Genomic DNA, 17,195 nt, shown 5'->3' on the forward strand with positions numbered 1-17,195 from the left:
AAAATGCCGGTTTCCGATGGGTCCCTATCCTGAAATGTCTCAGTTCGGTTAATCCAGAATTCTCCCAAGCATTAATATGACTAGCTTGTATCTGGAAACCGAGGCTGGCACATTCTCTTATATTGAGATATTGAAAGCCCATCAGATTCATGTCCCTAAAGATAGCCTGAAGTCTAAAAAGGGAGTCCTTTATAGTTTTATACCGAGTTTTTTTAGGAAGCTTAGCAGTTTTTAAAAACACTGGAGTGGATGAACCAATTTCTAGCAACATTCTATCGATAAAAAAAGTATCTCTACAAGAGCAAGATCCTAACAGCCCAGATACTAAATCAAGAAGGGCAGCTTCATAATATGATCTTACATGTGGGAGCGCAAGTCCCCCCTGATCTATTGGTAATTGTAAGGTGTTCAGTTTAACTCTGGGGGCTTTCTTCTCCCAAATAAATTGTCTAAAAAGCATATCCATTTCCCTAAAAAATACCTGATTGATTTTGATAGGAACATTGGAGAATAGGAAGATCAATAGAGGTAGTATAGACATTTTGATTAATGATACTCGCCCTACTATTGATAAAGGAAGCAATGACCATTGATCCAATAATTCGGTTATTTTTGTCTTCATCCTTACATAATTTAGATCAAATAATTGAGAAAACTGTGAGGAAACATAAATCCCGAGGTATCTTATGGGGTCAGTTCTAGATGCCTGTAGTTTTAAAGAACAGGGAAATTCGTCGATATCCGCGTTCATGGCGAGAACTTCTGTTTTGTTTGCGTTGATTTTGTAGCCGCCTATTCTTTCGAACTGAGAAAATTCTCCCAAGACCTCCTCGAAATTGATCCTATTAGGGGCCAGGTATAAAATAATATCATCGGCAAATAGTTTAAGTTTAGGCATATCAAGAATTGGGGGGTGGATAGCAGCATTGTTTCGGATTCTTAAAACCAAGGGTTCTATAAAAAAAGTAAAAAGTAAATGAGAGAGTGGACAGCCTTGTCTCGTTCCACGCATGATTTGTATTGTTCCTGCGCAGGTGGCAGTTATTACAAGCTTTGCTGTAGCGTCCTGATAAATATTATTTAGCATTCCTACAACATTTGGCGGAAAACCAAATTGATCCAAAGTAATAAATAAAGTTTTCCAATTTACAAGGTCGAAACCTTTTCTGCATCGACCATTACGATGCTTGCAGGAATACGATTTATATTAATATAGTCTAAAGCTTGTATTAAAAATTGGGTATTGGCAGCCATTGATCTACCCGCTATAAAACCCGTTTGATCTCTATGAATGACTTCCTGAGCAGCTGGTAACAAACGCTCGGCCCAAACCTTCATTAATAATTTGTAATCGGAATTTAAAAGATTTATGGGCCGATACGAATTCATATCATCGGGATTTTTATCTTTTTTAACGAATGAGACAATAATCGCTTCTTTAAATTCACACGGGACCTGGCCTCCTTCTCTTATAAAATTAAACAAGTTTCTCAGAGGAACAAGTAATTCTTCTGAAAAAACTTTAAAAAACTCAATTGGAAAACCGTCTTGCCCACAAGCTTTAGATCCCGCAGTTGATTTAATAGCTGCTAAAATGTCACCTGCCTCAACTTGATTTTCTAAATTGAGGACCCGCTCCGAGGATAGTTGAGGGAGATCTAAAGTTGAGAAATACTCTTCAATCGAGTTTTTCTGTATTTTATATTCAGTGGAGTATAACCGGGCATAATGATCCAAGAAGAGTTTGGCAATTCTGGAGCTATCGACTACTTCCAAACCAGTAGAGGGATCCGATATTTTTATTATTGAGGCTAATTCCTGTTTCTTCCTTGTAGAATTTGCCAGGAGTTTGCCGATCAACTGGCTCTCCTCATAGACCCTCTGTTGGAATATTTGGGAGTTGCAAACCTCTTCGATGGTAAAGAAATCTTTCAATTCCATTTTTGCCTGATCATATTTATTGGGAAGGGACTGCAGTTGAAGGGCATACTCCTGCTCAAGTTCTAGCTGTAATTGAGCTATCTTATCCCTTCGATCCTTATATTGGGCAGTTGTGAAAGCTATTATTAGACCCCGAGCTGTCGTTTTAAAACCACCCCAAACAGAAAAGGGGGAAGCAGTATTTTCGTTAATCCGAAAGTATTCCCCAATCCAGACCCTGAAATCCTTTACCCATTCCTCATTCTGCAATAGGAAACGATCCAGCTGCCACCTGGGTCGTTCCCTATTCTCTCCATTGATTTTAATCTCCAGATTAATATAAGCGTGATCAGAAAAGGGATTACATCCTATGCCTGCTTCAACAATCTGGAGGGACCTGGAGCTAAGGAAAAAATCAATTCTGGATGCGGTTTGAAAGCGATGTGAGTAAAAAGTAAAAAATTCTCTCTCCGCATTCCTTTCCCTCCAGCCATCCACCAATTGGAAGCCCTTAATAATAGCTTCCAAAGCTTTTTTGGTACTCGGTTTTAATTGTCTTCTCTGTTTATTTGACGTATCTTTTCTTGGATCCAATATAAAATTAAAATCTCCTCCAAGTATCATCTGCCCCGGGGCACCAGATAATAAAGTGTATATTTGGATCAATGGAGCCTCATCATAAGCTATCGGGCCGTAGTAATTAATTAAATTAAGCCTCTTCCCATATAGCTTTACTGCAACCCATATCCATCTCCCCTGCGGATCTCTATGAACTTCTACAACCTCCCAAGGAAGTTTATTTGAGAGATAAATTGCGACCCCCCCTCGCTGCTGAACCTGAGGATGCAAAGAATACTTTCGAGAAAGTTCTGGGTATAAACAGCTTGGGGGAGTTAGACTTAAGATGGGTTTCTTGAAGGAAAAGGATTTGAGGGCTTAATGAAGTTAGCCATCTAATTAAAGCACCATACTTTTTTTTATTCAGTATGCCGTTTACATTGGCTGAAAGAATCTTGCATCTATTCAATTCCCTAGCCATCTATCCGTCTATTCATGACCAATTTTCTACCTTGCCTTTTGATATACATTCTGATCATAACCTTATTCCAAAAACCTCTTGCTCTATTTTTCCCCCCTTTGCCATAAGTGAACACTCGACGCACCCAACCCCACCCATCCCTAGAAAAAAAAAAACCCTCCCTGGAATGTGGAATGTCCCCTACCAACCCCGCTAGCCACATTACTACCCACCCTGCTACACCCTAGGGTGTCTTGACCTTACACCCTTAGTGCCCTGGAACCCCACCCCACCCCTACCTTGTGAATTAGCTTAGAACCTTGAACATCAAACATTATTTGTGGAAATCCAACAACTTTTTTCAGGTAAATTTAGTCTCCCTTTGAGATTTCCTTTAATAATGCCTGGGCTTCATCCGGGTCTGAAAACAAGAAGAACTTGCCCTTGACAAGAACTTTTAATTTGGACTGTTGTGCAATTGAGGCTTGGGCACCATAAGTTTTAAAGAGTTGCAAGAGCTTAACAAATTATTTTCTTTTACGAGCAGCAGAGGCACTCATGTCAGAAAAGATACGACATTTGGTGGTGGCATTTAAAGAGAACTGCCTCTGCTGAATTGCTCTTGTTATTATTCTTTCTTTTATTCGGAAGTCCGTAAAATTAACCAAAATTGTTTGTGGCATTGAAGAGTTCGGGAAAGGTTGTGCTGGTACACGATGTGCCCTTGCAATTGTGAGGTCTCCTTAGAACTCCGGAAGGACAGTCTGTTTAATAAAGGATTCCACCCATTGCAGTGGCTGTGACTTTTCAATTCCCTCTGGGACTCCAACTATCCGTAGATTTGATCTCCGTGAATGATTTTCAAGATCCTCAATCTTACTTACAAGATGTCTCTCTTTGATTGTGGCAGCTTTCATTTCTTTAGACACAGTAAACATCTGATCCTCGAGAAGTGAGACTCTAGCTTCTGCCTCCTGGAGTCTAATAGGGAAACCCTGCATCGCCTCTTCGATTTTTCCCAGGCGTTGATTCAATATTGCAGTTTCGATTTTCTGGGCCCTCGTCATCTCACGAATTTCATCTAAAATAAGATTGAGAAGGTCCTTGATGTCTAATTGCCTTACATCGCTTTTCTCGTCTTTCTCCAAGCTTATGATGGATTCAAGCTGAGATACAGTAGACTCAGGAAACTCGGGAGACGTAGTAAAAGTTGTAATCTCCCCTTGTACTGACACTGGTACAGGTACCTCGAATGGGCTTTCAGCCCCTATAGAATCGTGATGCGATGAGGCCAATGCAATTAATGAACCTCCATCCAATGTTTCAGCAGCTATCGGGATTAGAATCTCACGGCCCCTAGGCATATTCATGTTCTGATTTAAATTTTGATCTTTTCTTTGCACATGGTTTAAATTTTGATCTCTTCTTTGCGATTGAACGAACTCCAGATCTTTGCCCCCTACAATTAAATGACTCTGAGGAGATAATTCCTGTCTTGGGGGTATACTGTCGAGTGGTTCAATTATCTGGCTCCTGTCCGCTAAATCGCCCTTGGTTGTAGCCTTTATTGGCGGACTAGAGCTAGAGACCGGAGGCAGCAAAGTTGCTTTTTTAAAGAATAGCGGAAACTGCTTGGAAGGGTTAATTTTATCATTGGGACCATCAGCATCAGCATCCACTCTATCGGACTCACAAAACTGCCCAAGTTCGTCTTCCATATGAGGCTCCTTGGTTTTTAGGGGCGTTGATAATGCCAACTCCTCCTCAGAGCTCTCAAAGGTGCTGTCCTGGACTAGAGTGGGCGTGAGCTCATCACCCTTTTGAACCAGGCTAGCAGTGTGTCTTGTTTCCTTCACCTGAGCTAGGCGAGTTTTTATTTTTTTTTGACGGGCTACGTTGTCATTTTTAGCCATCCCGCTGCTATTTTTTAGAGGTTTACCCATATTTTTTTTTTCCCCTTTGACCTTTCTTATTCTCTTCTTTCTTCTCGGGAAAAAGAGGGAAGACTTTTTTTTTTTTGGTGTTTATTAAGGCTGCGCGCCTCAACTTTAATAAAAACGGCAAGAATAATATCTCTCCCACCGCCAACAGCTGCTAATAGGCGATATTTAGAAACAAAGTCTTTCCCCTCCCAAAACTTAAATGTTGTGTGGCGTTTATATGACCGAGAAGGCAGAATCATATAGTTATAGTCCTTTTATCTCCCCCTTCGAGGCCATAGCAATTCAGTGCGAGAAGGCAACAGATCCTGGGCCTTGATCTATGGAAGTGGTGCTGTTTTTTTTTTTTAAACAGTGAGCTCCAGTTATCGATCAGGGATCGTTTTTCAAAGATTGATTGAAGTCAAGTCATAAGGTGCACCAGACTGCACTTAAAATTGAAGTTCCAGTTACACCATTACTCACTCACTCGCTCGCTCACTATCGAGGCTGATACAGCTCCGGGCTCCGGACTCCTAGCTCCTGGCTCCTCCGGACACTTGTCTCGTCATTCTCATTCTTTGCCTCTCACCCCCGCTCTCCGCGGGTCTCGATCGAAGGCGCCACACAGGGAAACGGGGGAAACGGGGAAACTCGCCGCTGAGCAGGAGCAGGAGGAAAACGCCGTTAACGTTGGCATTCAAAGTCCGCCATTACGGGGTGGGCGTGGAAGCTTCGGACACCTGACTAGCCGGAGGCGGGGTTCTCCGCAGTCATCCCGTCGTCCCCCACTTTACTGTACAGCTTGAAGGTAAAAGGTAGGGGAATTGGGGGGGTTGGTTTCCTCATACATTGATCAAGTGGGTTCTCACAGTCACACAAAATTCCTGAAGCGGAGGTCAGCAAGGTTTGAGACATTAGATTAATTGCCTAGATTAACTCCATTCCTATGTGGTTTTCTCATTTCCTGCACTGAGATAAGGACACCATTATTTTTCAGTCTCATGGAAAGGGTACACACCTTCTAGAAATCATTGACATTTTCCTTTATATATTGCTTTACAATGACCAGTATTCTTGTAGAAACTTATATAAGTTAATAAGTCATAAACTAAGCAGAATGTCTCAGCAAGCCGAGTCCTGCATGTTCATCTGAGCGACCATATCTCATTGACTAATCCAGAAGATGCAGGCGTTGTCATGCTGATGCTTTCTGTATTTTTACAGACTTTGGAGCATTAAGATTAGGACCCACAGGTAGAGGCCATTTTCACAGCCAAGACATGACATGGTGAGAGGGGTGGTAGCCATGCGCTTCTGCTGGAAGCCTAGATGTAGGAAAGTTCAACACATAGTATGCGTTTTTTATGACTTGGTTCCCCCGGATGATTAGAGCATGATTAGAGAATCTCTGGAGCCCAGGTTTCACAGTTCTGAAGACATTGATGTTGGTAGCCCCAGTTCCTGTGATAGGAGGGTTGAATTTGGTAGTTTTTCTATTCTCCGCGAGCCACTATATATTGGTTTCGATTCATTTAGGTTTAAGGTGATTTTTCCATGCTCATTGATCGATGGCTTTAAGACAGTGCTCTGGTCATGTGATGTCTAGTTTCAACAGTTTTTTTTGAGATTGTGGATTATTTGCATTCCATCAGAATAGTTGTAGCATATAAGGTTGAAAAATGTTATAACATCTGTTATGGATCTGATGTAGGTGTTAAAGAGGAGTCCTTTGGCCACCCGTGGTGGTCCTTTTGTTTGCCGCCCCGCGACTACACTGAAGAGCGGGGGGGATCTGGGGAGGGTGGTGTTTCTCCGATTGCAACCCCGCATTGAAGCGAGGTTGAGGAGAGGCATGTTGCCAGGTAAGAACGGCAGGAGGACTTGCTACACTGCTGAGATGATTCAGCTTTGAGCTATGAAACACACAAAAGGCTTGTAGCAACAAATAACTCCACTTGGAGTTATAACAATGTCGTGACCGGTGGAAATTCCAAAATATGGCACCGACCGCGAAGTGCGTGGCGTCGGGCCCGGAGTAAAGCAGACCCACAAAGAACAGTACCCTGGAATTGATGAAAGCAAAGACAGTAAACGGTGTCGGGGAGGTGCAACTTCGTAGGCGCTGCGTGGTGTCGGCTACTTACGACCCTTACTGCAGCGCAGGGGAGGTGAAACAACGCTTCCTTACTGCGTCGGTGCGATGGCGATGGATTTGGGAATCAACCACGTCGAGGATCGGCTCCGCGATGATGAAGTCGGCTTCGGAGTCGATGCGGCACGGCAACAGGCGTGGGCCCATGTCGCAAGTCGGAGCAGCGCTCACGGCTTCGATGCAGGTTGCGGCATTGCTCGCCGCCGTCGGTGTTGCAATTTCCTTCTGTAGCAGCTGAAACAGCAGTTCCAGATGCAGAGAGACGGAGGGGGTGAAGTCTTTGTGTTCCTGAGACTTCAGAACAGGAGGAAAGCTCAGTTTCAAGCCGTTGGAGATCTTTTCTTCAAGCAGGTGACAAAGCAAACAGCAAAGTCCTTTTTCTCCAGCGCCTTTTGGAACTCCTCTTTCCTGGTGAGGTCTCTCATGGAGATTTTAAATCTTTTGCAGATGGTTTTAAATTGTGGCACAGTGTAGGTATCAACCCTCTCCTCTTCAAATTCAATATCGACAGATGCAATTGATACTTGTTTACTCATGCAAAAAATTCCCAGAAAGAAATCTTCAAAAATATTTGTGGTTGCATAATGGTCTGCACTCACTAGTTATATATATATATATATATATATATATATATATATATATATATATATATATATATATATATATATATATATATATATATATACCTACTGGCGGTCGCCAGTAGGTAGTTATAGTTAGGACCCCTTTTCCATAGGAAAACCTCAACATTCTATTTTGAATAACTTTGGCGCCGGTCGACGAATCCTCGCGAATTTCTCAAAATAGGTGGGGCGCTACGCTCCGCTCCTACCCTGAAAGTCTCGGGGGGATTCGTCAAGCGGGGGCTGAGATAAAAGGGGGGTCCCAAAACGCGTTTTTCCCATGCATTTTTCCATAGGACCTTTAGAACGAGCTACAGCCCGAACGGCTGAACAGAATTACTAGAAATTTGGCAGAGAGGTAGTCCTCAGGTCAAGGAAGTGCCTTTTGTAGGTTTGGTGTAAATCTGTTCAGTAGATCCTGAGAAAATAGCCTTTAAATCAATATATATATCTGTGGCAGCTTACGGTGCGCTTACGGTGCGCTTACCGTAAGCTTACCGTACGCGTACGGTGGTGTGCGCAAGCACGATTCTGATTGGCTGTTACATCTAAGTAAACATTCGAATCGGTCGAAACCAGGAAGCGGCGGCCGCCATTTTCTCTCTCGCACTCTGAGGGGGGGGCTGTAAACAAAGGCAAAAAACATATAAAGGGGCTGTTTAGACAGCGCCCATGCACATAGCCATGTTAGTTGAGTCCTCAAAGATCCCCCAAGGCCAAAAACGGTAAATTTTTATTTTTTGAAAATTTCGCCGATTACGCTTACCGTACGCGTACGGTGCGCTTACGCTAAAAATTTTAATAAAAAAAAAAAACACTCTCTGTGCATGGCATATTATTGTCATCACTTACAAATTAAATTTAACAGATTACCTATCACAAGGAAGCGCATAATATGTCCTCCATGTGCGCACGGTGCGTAACGTGGGCACGCGGTGCGCGTAGCGCACTGCGTGCCCACCTTGCGTGTACGGCACTAACTGCGTAAAGTGGGCGCGCGGTGCGCGAAGCGCACCGCGTGCTCACTGTGCGCGCACGGTGCGCGAAGCGCACCGTGCGCGCACGGAACGAACTGCGTTAAGTGGGCGTGCACGCCACGAATGGCGTAAAGTAACTTAGCATTTAAAAAAACGTACAAATTCACTGAAAAAACCATAGGTTTCACACACGTTATAGTTAGGAATTAGCATTTAAAAAACCTTGCAAATTCACTGAAAAAACCATAGGTTTCAGACATGTTATAGTTAGCGGAAATTTTACTGATAAAAAACCAATGAAATTCCCCCGTTATAGTTAGTGCAGGCAACTATAACTCACGCGACCGCAATCTTCTGCTGATGACATATGTGTCTTTATGAAAAAAAAATATTTGTAATATATGTATAGCTAAAAATTTATGGAAGAAGACATGGGCAAATAAGTGTCTAAATACAGTATTAGCATCAGCAGAGGATTGCGGTCGCGTGAGTTATAGTTGCCTGCACTAACTATAACGGGGGAATTTCATTGGTTTTTTATCAGTAAAATTTCCGCTAACTATAACATGTCTGAAACCTATGGTTTTTTCAGTGAATTTGCAAGGTTTTTTAAATGCTAATTCCTAACTATAACGTGTGTGAAACCTATGGTTTTTTCAGTGAATATATATATATATATATATATATATATATATATATATATATATATATATATATATATATATATATATATATATATATATATATATATATATATACACAAAAATAAAGCTTGTAGCAACAAATATCTCCACTTGGGGTTATAACGGCGTAGTGACAGGTGGAAATCCCAAAGTACGGCACCAACCGAGAAGTGCGCGGCGTCGGGCCCGGAGTCAAGCAGTCCCACAAAGAACAGTACTTTGGAATTGATAAAAGCAAAGACAGTTCATGGCGTCGGGGAGGTGCAGCTTTGTAGGTGCTGCATGTCGTCGGCTCCTTACGACCCAAGGGGAGGTGCAGCCTATGTTCCTTACTGCAGTGCAGGCGAGGTGAGACGACGGTTCCTTACTGTGTTGGGGAGATGACGTCACCATGGCGCCGAAACTACTGTTCTTTACGATGGCGCGATGTCGATGGATTCGGGGATCGCCCACGTCGATGATCAGCTCTGCGATGATGAAGTCGGTTTCGGAGTAGATGCGGCACGGCAGCAGGCCCACGTCGCAAGTCGGAGCAGCGCTCACGGCTTCAGTACAGGTTGCGGCGTCACTCGCCGGTGTTGCAATTTCCTTCTGTAGCAACTGAAACAGCAGTTCCAGATGCAGAGAGACAGAAGGGTCTTTGTGCTCCTGAGACTTCAGAACAGGAGGCAAGCTCAGTTTCAAGCCCTTGGAGATCTTTTCTTCAAGTAGGTGACAAAGCAAACAGCAAAGTCCTTTTTCTCATTTCTTTGGCAGCAACCAGCCACTGCAGGCCAACCCCAGACTGCAAACAGCACAGGGGCAGTATTCTTCCTCAGCATCTCCGGCTCTTCTCCTTGGAAAAGGTTTCCTCTTGATTTCCCAGAAGTGATCTAAAGTTCTGGGGTCCGGGCCCCAATATTTATACCTCAAAAACCTCTGTTCTCTGAAGGCAGAGAGTGTCTGTACCCAGCCAAAACCAGTTCTGTCTTTACTGGTGCAGCTTCCTGGCAGGAGGTAGAGAAAGCATTGTTGAAGGCAGACCAGGCCCATTCAGGTGAAAAGGAAATCTAAGCGGTACCTTGGGCCTACCTTAGGGGTGACTAACATGCAGAAAAGGGAAGGTTTGGGGACTGGCAAGTGTGTACACTTGCCAAATCGACATGGCAGTCCCAGACTGCACACAGGCTCTGTAATGGCAGGCCTGAGTCAAATTTTACAAGTGGCTTCTGTGGGTGGCACAATCAGTGCTGCAAGCCCACCAGCAGCATTTGATTTACAGGCCCTGGGCACACATGGTGCTCTGTACTGGGGTCTGACAAGTAAATCAAACAGCCAATCATGGAATCACTAATCCATAACAACAATTTACAAAGGGAGCAATTGCACTTTGGTACTGAACAGCAGTGGCAAAGTGCCCAAAGCATCTAGACCAGCAAAAACACAGGAGGCAACAGCAAAACAAATGTAAGGGAGACCCACGCCAATGGTGCTAGATCTAACAAGAAGAATGCTTGCAAGTAGTCTAAACTACTGGCATTCACTCTGTTTAGTATTCTAACCTATATTTTTTTGCTCACTGTGACACTACAAACAGATCAGTACTGACACAGATCCTGATGGAAATAGTCTATCCTAAATTGTCATGCCAGGTCACCTCAATAAGGGAACACAAGCAACCCAAACTAATTGAAACCTATTAGGCCTGGTCAATGAGACGTAGCTAGGGTCCTGTGGCACAGCAAGCAAGGGACCCACTTCTAGGTATATCCTTAGCCACTTAAGGCGTCACATCAAATAGGTATTGTGGCAGACCAGAGCTCAGTGCAGACATGAAAGGATCCTCCAGTTGACCTGTTTTCTGAATAGCAAATAAGCTCTGGCTAAGACAGGTTGCTCTCATTTGATTTTCTGAAAATTGTGCCACATCCTCAGGTTAAGGTTTCAGGGGATTGCAACCAAAGCTGATGATGAATGAAGCTGTATTGATGAACACTAACCAGCACTGCTGTTATGCACTAGCCATTTCTTCTGCCATGGTGGTGCTGGAAAAAAGGAGGCCCAAAAACTTTCTGCTAAAAATTAATCAGAGCCTCTTATTGCATTCTCCTCCAACGTAATATTAATATTTAAAGTGAATAATTGTTTAAATATCATCCAAGACGTGTACAATGGGTTTCTGTGATGAACAGAAGCAAATGGGAAGTATTGTGTCTATTTATAGTAAAAACTGGACAAACCCCAAGTGAGGCATATTTTAATCCACCTAGGAAACGGCAATATATAGTTATAGAAGTATGTTTGCACCACGTTTGCAACTTTTCTGCTCACACAGAAAACACTAGGGCTGTCAGAAATCCAGACTTTTTTGTGAAATATGTCATATGTCTGCAAAATTCATTTTGCCGGTACCTCTCAAGGTCAATCGCGATACAAGCAAGCAAATGTTTTGAGCAAATATTAAGATGCAGGATCAAATGTTTCTCAGCGAGATACGGCAAGGGAAAATAATGACAGTATTTCGTATTATGCGAAATGGCAAACATTTTGCATAATTTGTGTACTGCGCAACTCAGAAATTACACAAGATGACTCTGCTCTAATGAAACACAGAAATATAATTTGCATCTTTACATTTATGCACAGAACTGCATGCAATATGCAGGTTTAGGTCAGCACATGCAGTTTTTGGAACCTACGTATACCATGATCGACATAATGTAGAACCAAAATTCAATCCCCCAATGGGAGCTTGGGGGGCAGCCGAGCACAGCGATAGCCCAAATGTAGCCCAATTTTGGAATATGTAGCCCAATGTGAGGATATAACGTAATTGCGCGCTAACCCAGCCACCATTTTAGGTTTGGTGACCTGGTGGCTGGGAGCGCTTGTCCTGAGCAGTTTTTGTCCCCGCCCGCCCTCCCTAGTTTCAGGGGTTCAGGGGGCTTTTTTGTTGGCAGTTTAGCCCTTATGGCGTGGGGAGTTTTTTGCAGGCGGCATTTGTTGGAACAGGTACAGGTACATAGGGGCAAATTGGTGTATCGTCGCTTGGAGCAGGTGCAGGTGGGGTGGTTGACAGTTGGCCGGGATTGGCGTGAGTTTGATGTTATATGTTTGGGAGTTTGTGGTGCAGGAACAGGGAAAGGGTAACCAGCTAGGATAATTTTAGATTAGAGGTTGGTTAGTTACAGTAGCACAAAGGCAGGTAGGGATTACGGTCAGGGGAGTTTAGGATTTGGAAAGGCTAGATTGTGTAGGATTGGGTTATATTATGGTTATGGAATGTTATGTTGTATTTTGTGGGATGGGGGAAATGATGTGGGGATCGTAGGGGTGGGGGGGAGGAACAAGGGGTCAGGAAATTCCTGTATAGTGAGGTGTTTAGTTTTGTAAGGCAGTGGCCAAGGGATGAAATTGTGATATGCACCTGTTTCAATAAAGCGGCCTTTTTCACACACAATAAACTGGTCTCGTGTCGGCTCGCCCCCCCCTTTATCTCCCAAATAAAGCTATTGCATATTCAGGGGTTTCTTTTCACTTACGAATGAATGCACTCCAGCACCAGCAGGAGGTTAAATTATACTCAAATAATACATTAAAACAGAAGGACCCATCCTCGATTTTCTCCTCGTGAGACCAGTTGTGTAACCTTAAAAGTGTCCATAAAATGAAAGTAAAAAATGTAAGCTGCCATCACTATCAGTTAATATTGAATCATAATCTATTCTACTACAAAATAACAAATTCATGAGGCCATGGTTAGAATTCAGAGTTCTGCATTTTTATTGCTTCCGGTAATTGCTTGGTGCAGTAAAGTAAATTTCGGCACTAAAAGGACTGTTCAACACTACTGGATTAATATGTGGTTTTGCAGAACTATACAGTCCAACCATTATCACCCGCCTACCTTTGGTCACTGGAGTGAACTCTTGACACTCTCTTGCATTATGTCTTATTAATATCCTGTTGAGTGTAATTGGTGCACAAAATCAACACTAGCATGAGTAATAATCCATGCCCATGTCTCACTTTCGCTCTCCAAATATACACTCACTAGGTAGCCATCACGCCCCAATGAGGCGTTGGATGACTTGAGGTCGAGTGAGTGTCTCATGCCCCCGCCACATGGAAAAACGCTGATCCATTGGTTAAAAGTGCTTATCAGAATAAGTGGGGAAACCAACAATAAATGCCCTTATTACAAATTCCATTCTCCAGCATCAGTTGAACCTGGTGAAGCTTCAAGCAATACATGTGTAAAGCTGAACCTGAAGCTGCAAGTAATACATAAGTAAACAACCTGAAGCTGCAAGTAATGCATAAGTAAACAACCTGAAGCTGCAAGTAATGCATAAGTAAACAACCTGAAGCTGCAAGTAATACATAAGTAAACAACCTGAAGCTGCAAGTAATAAATAAGTAAACAACCTGAAGCTGCAAGTAATACATTAGTAAACAGCCTAAGCTGCAAGTAATAAATAAGTAAACAACCTGAAGCTGCAAGTAATACATAAGTAAACAGCCAGAAGCTGCAAGTAATACATAAGTAAACACCCTGAAGCTGCAAGTAATAAATAAGTAAACAACATGAAGCTGCAAGTAATACATAAGTAAACAGCCAGAAGCTGCAAGTAATACATTAGTAAACAGCCTGAAGCTGCAATTAACCCCTTCGCCGCGGCAGGAATTCCGCCACGGCGCTGGGGGGGTTTTGGGGGCAGCGCGGTGGCGCGGTGCTCGTGACGGAACCGCTCCGTCACGAGCCACGGTTGAGCTGTGCTCATGACGGAGTGGTTCCGTCACGTCTCCGCCCACTGCGCTAATCGCCCACACAGGCGGGGAATTAGCGCCGCGTGGGCGGAGCGGCCGCCAACGGCCGTAGCATGACGGAACCACTCCGTCATGAGCACAGCGCAACCGTGGCTCATGACGGAGTGGTTCCGTCATGAGCGGGGAAGGGGTTAATAAATAAGTAAACAACCTGAAGCTGCAAGTAATACATAAATAAACAGCCAGAAGCTGCAAGTAATACATTAGTAAACAGCCTGATGCTGCAAGTAATGCATGAGCAAATTTGAAGCTGCAATAGTACATACGTAAACCTATTTACAATACACACTGTTCTAAAACCAGTTGCATGGTACTATGTCTGGATGTGTTGTATATGATACGCAACTAATTGATCTAGAAAGTAACTCTGTCTATATGCTTACAGAATCATTAGACCAGAAGGCACAGTCACCACCCAGCAAGAAATGCAAGGGGAAGAAACCAGAAAAGTCAAAGAATGACAGTGATGGTACGTAACACAACTTTTCCAAATTATTCATTAGTTTTTACGTTAGAAGGGACCCTTTCACTGTGAATTATGTAGAATAGTTAAACTGCAATGTTATCAATGCAACGCTTTTTTCTGTTCTTCATTTACTTTTCACCTTTCGATAATTGCATTCTAAGTAATGCTGCAGCGTATGGATATTCTTTCCAGTCTTTTGTGTCGGTCTAATGATCCTTCTCTTGGGGGAACAGCATTCAGCTCTTTCCCAGTAAAGTGATAAGTGGTTCATGCCTTTTTTAAATTTGCCTTGGACAGAAGATAGCTAGGATCCAACACACAAGATCGCATGTGTCAATCAAAACCATAGGTGGAAGGGTTTAAAACAATTTAGTCATATATTAATCAATCAAACTTACAGAATCTAAATATTGACACTGACCATCTGCTTTTAAAAGAGGAGTGGAAAGTTTGCTTACATTGTTATTGCTGAATTAGAAACCCCAGAGACACACCCTCTATGAATACATTGTATTTATAATGACAATCTTATATTTTCAGGGTTTGGTGGTACTACTGTTATACATAAGAGAACTTAAAGCTGATTTGCTGGGTTAATGCACCTGCTGCAGCGCACTGTGTGTAATATACAAGTCACAGCTTTAAATCGTGGAAGGGTTGTTTCAGCGTTCAATCTTCTGGAGTTGATACATGAATATTATTAGGATGGATAATAGTAACCTGTGCTATTTATCAAAAATGAACGCTGCAATATGGATACATCTGGGATAAACTACCCCATGCCAAACATTATAAGGATATTGGAAGTCGTTGAGGAGTTGCGTGACCTTACAGATGAATAGGGAGAACAAGGCTAAAGGCCGAGTTGTTTTATAAGGTCATTAAACTCTGGAGTGATTTGCAATATCCTTATAATGCATCACTGGAGGTCCAGTCTGCAGATTTAATTATGTTCTGTGACCTGCCTTTCCTTTCGGCTGCTGGCTCTGTCAGTAGTCCATTGTGAAGTCAAATCTCAACTGCAATAACTTATTGCAATTGAACAACTATATAATTTCTTTATTTATAGGATACTAGTGATGTCACAAGTGCATGTGATAAGGAAATTAGAGATGGGTGTCTATACAGGGATTGCGGATAGCCATGCATTATACAATGTTATTATTATTATCATTTGTTTTTGTGGTAGTTCTGGTAGTAGTAGCCGTATTTGATATGTGTGGCTCACTCCATCCCAGAAAGAGTTCTTGTGATATGTCGCTGATATGGATTATGGCTTTCAGTTGACATTGTCCTGAGTATTGTTACTCTTGCACCGTGAGTGGCTAATCTTCTTGAGAAGTGCTAGAATGTAATGCTGATACAAAGAAAAATGGGAATGTAAGGTATATAATCTATGCTTATGTGGCAGTAGTGAATATCAGTTCTTGCATGGCAACAACTTTTTTGGGGTCAGCAGTTGTAAATAATGAAAATGAAAATCCAGTACTTCAGGCAACGGTTGGTTTAAAAAAAAATTATATATATATATATATATAATATTCACTGAAAAAAACATAGGTTTCAGGGACGTTATAGTTAGTTGGACATTTCACTCATACAAAACCAGAGTAATTCCGCCATTATAGTTAGTTCAGCTAACTATAACTCGCGCACCCGCAATGCACTGCTGATGACGTCACATATTACATCATTCATGACAGAGAGGTGTTCCGAGGCCACACCCCTTTTTACACCACGCTGCAAAAGCGTCTTTGCTCGGAAGGATGAGGTCCACTTGTGTCCTGAGGTCCTACCCTGCCATAGCAAACCGCAATGTCCCGGGGGTGAGCAGCCCAGGAGATTGCAGGAGCCGGCCCTGGGGGGGGTGGCGGTCCCCAGGTCCATCAAGGGCTCCAGGAGGGAGGGCCGCACGGCCCCCCTCCCAGCGTTTGCAAAGCCCCGGAGAGGTGGTGGTCCCCAGGGCAGTGTGGGGGGCTCAAGCTCTCCATACACATTATTTATCACAGCCCCGGGGAGGTGGCAGTCCCCGGGGCTTGGGGGGGTCCGCGAGGCCCCACCACACGTATTTCATAATGCCCCGGGGAGGTGGCGGTCCCCGGGGCTAATTATGGATTGTATTTATTTACCCAAAATTAAAAACTTGTTGTGCATATTTGCTGAAACTAGCCGTCTAGGAAATGTTGGCTGCATTTATGAAATGTGTTGAATGCTGATAGTTGATCGATATTTTAAAAAATCTCATTTCTGGTACCATGTTCTTAGTTCCAGTTGGCACTTACATTCTTGTTATTTTATTACACCTGTGGAAGTATTTCACCTTATGTATTTCAAAAACATTTCACAAAATTATTGAAATTATTTAATCAAATTCTACTTCATAAAGGCTAAGACTGTAAGGTTAAGCTAGCTTCTCTCTGAACCCTTTAGATCTCTGTAACCTGAGCTGCAGCACCGCTCTCTGAGCATAACAAATCTGTCTGCTCTCCAGATCTGTGTAATTTGATGATCCTCGATCACGCCATGTTATAGATAATGTATAGGGCAATTATGGTAAGGAATGTAGAAAAGAGGAATGATGGTAATTGCACGTTGAAAGCAGCGAAAACCCATCTTTAATACCCA

At 42.8% G+C, this 17,195-nt stretch overlaps 1 protein-coding gene across 1 annotated transcript in view; it reads left to right on the forward strand.

Moving 5' to 3' along the window:
* LOC146821651 (uncharacterized) overlaps positions 1 to 17,195 on the forward strand; it is a 2,850,214-nt gene that overhangs the window by 2,122,147 nt on the left and 710,872 nt on the right. Inside the window, exon 8 of the mRNA XM_085609890.1 lies at positions 14,490 to 14,573. Within this exon, the coding sequence (XP_085466016.1) occupies positions 14,490 to 14,573 (84 nt within the window). The remainder of the gene's footprint in view (positions 1 to 14,489; positions 14,574 to 17,195) is intronic.

The sequence above is a fragment of the Triturus cristatus genome, chromosome 6 (genome assembly GCF_964204655.1).
Source record: "Triturus cristatus chromosome 6, aTriCri1.1, whole genome shotgun sequence".
Taxonomy (NCBI): Eukaryota; Metazoa; Chordata; class Amphibia; order Caudata; family Salamandridae; genus Triturus; species Triturus cristatus.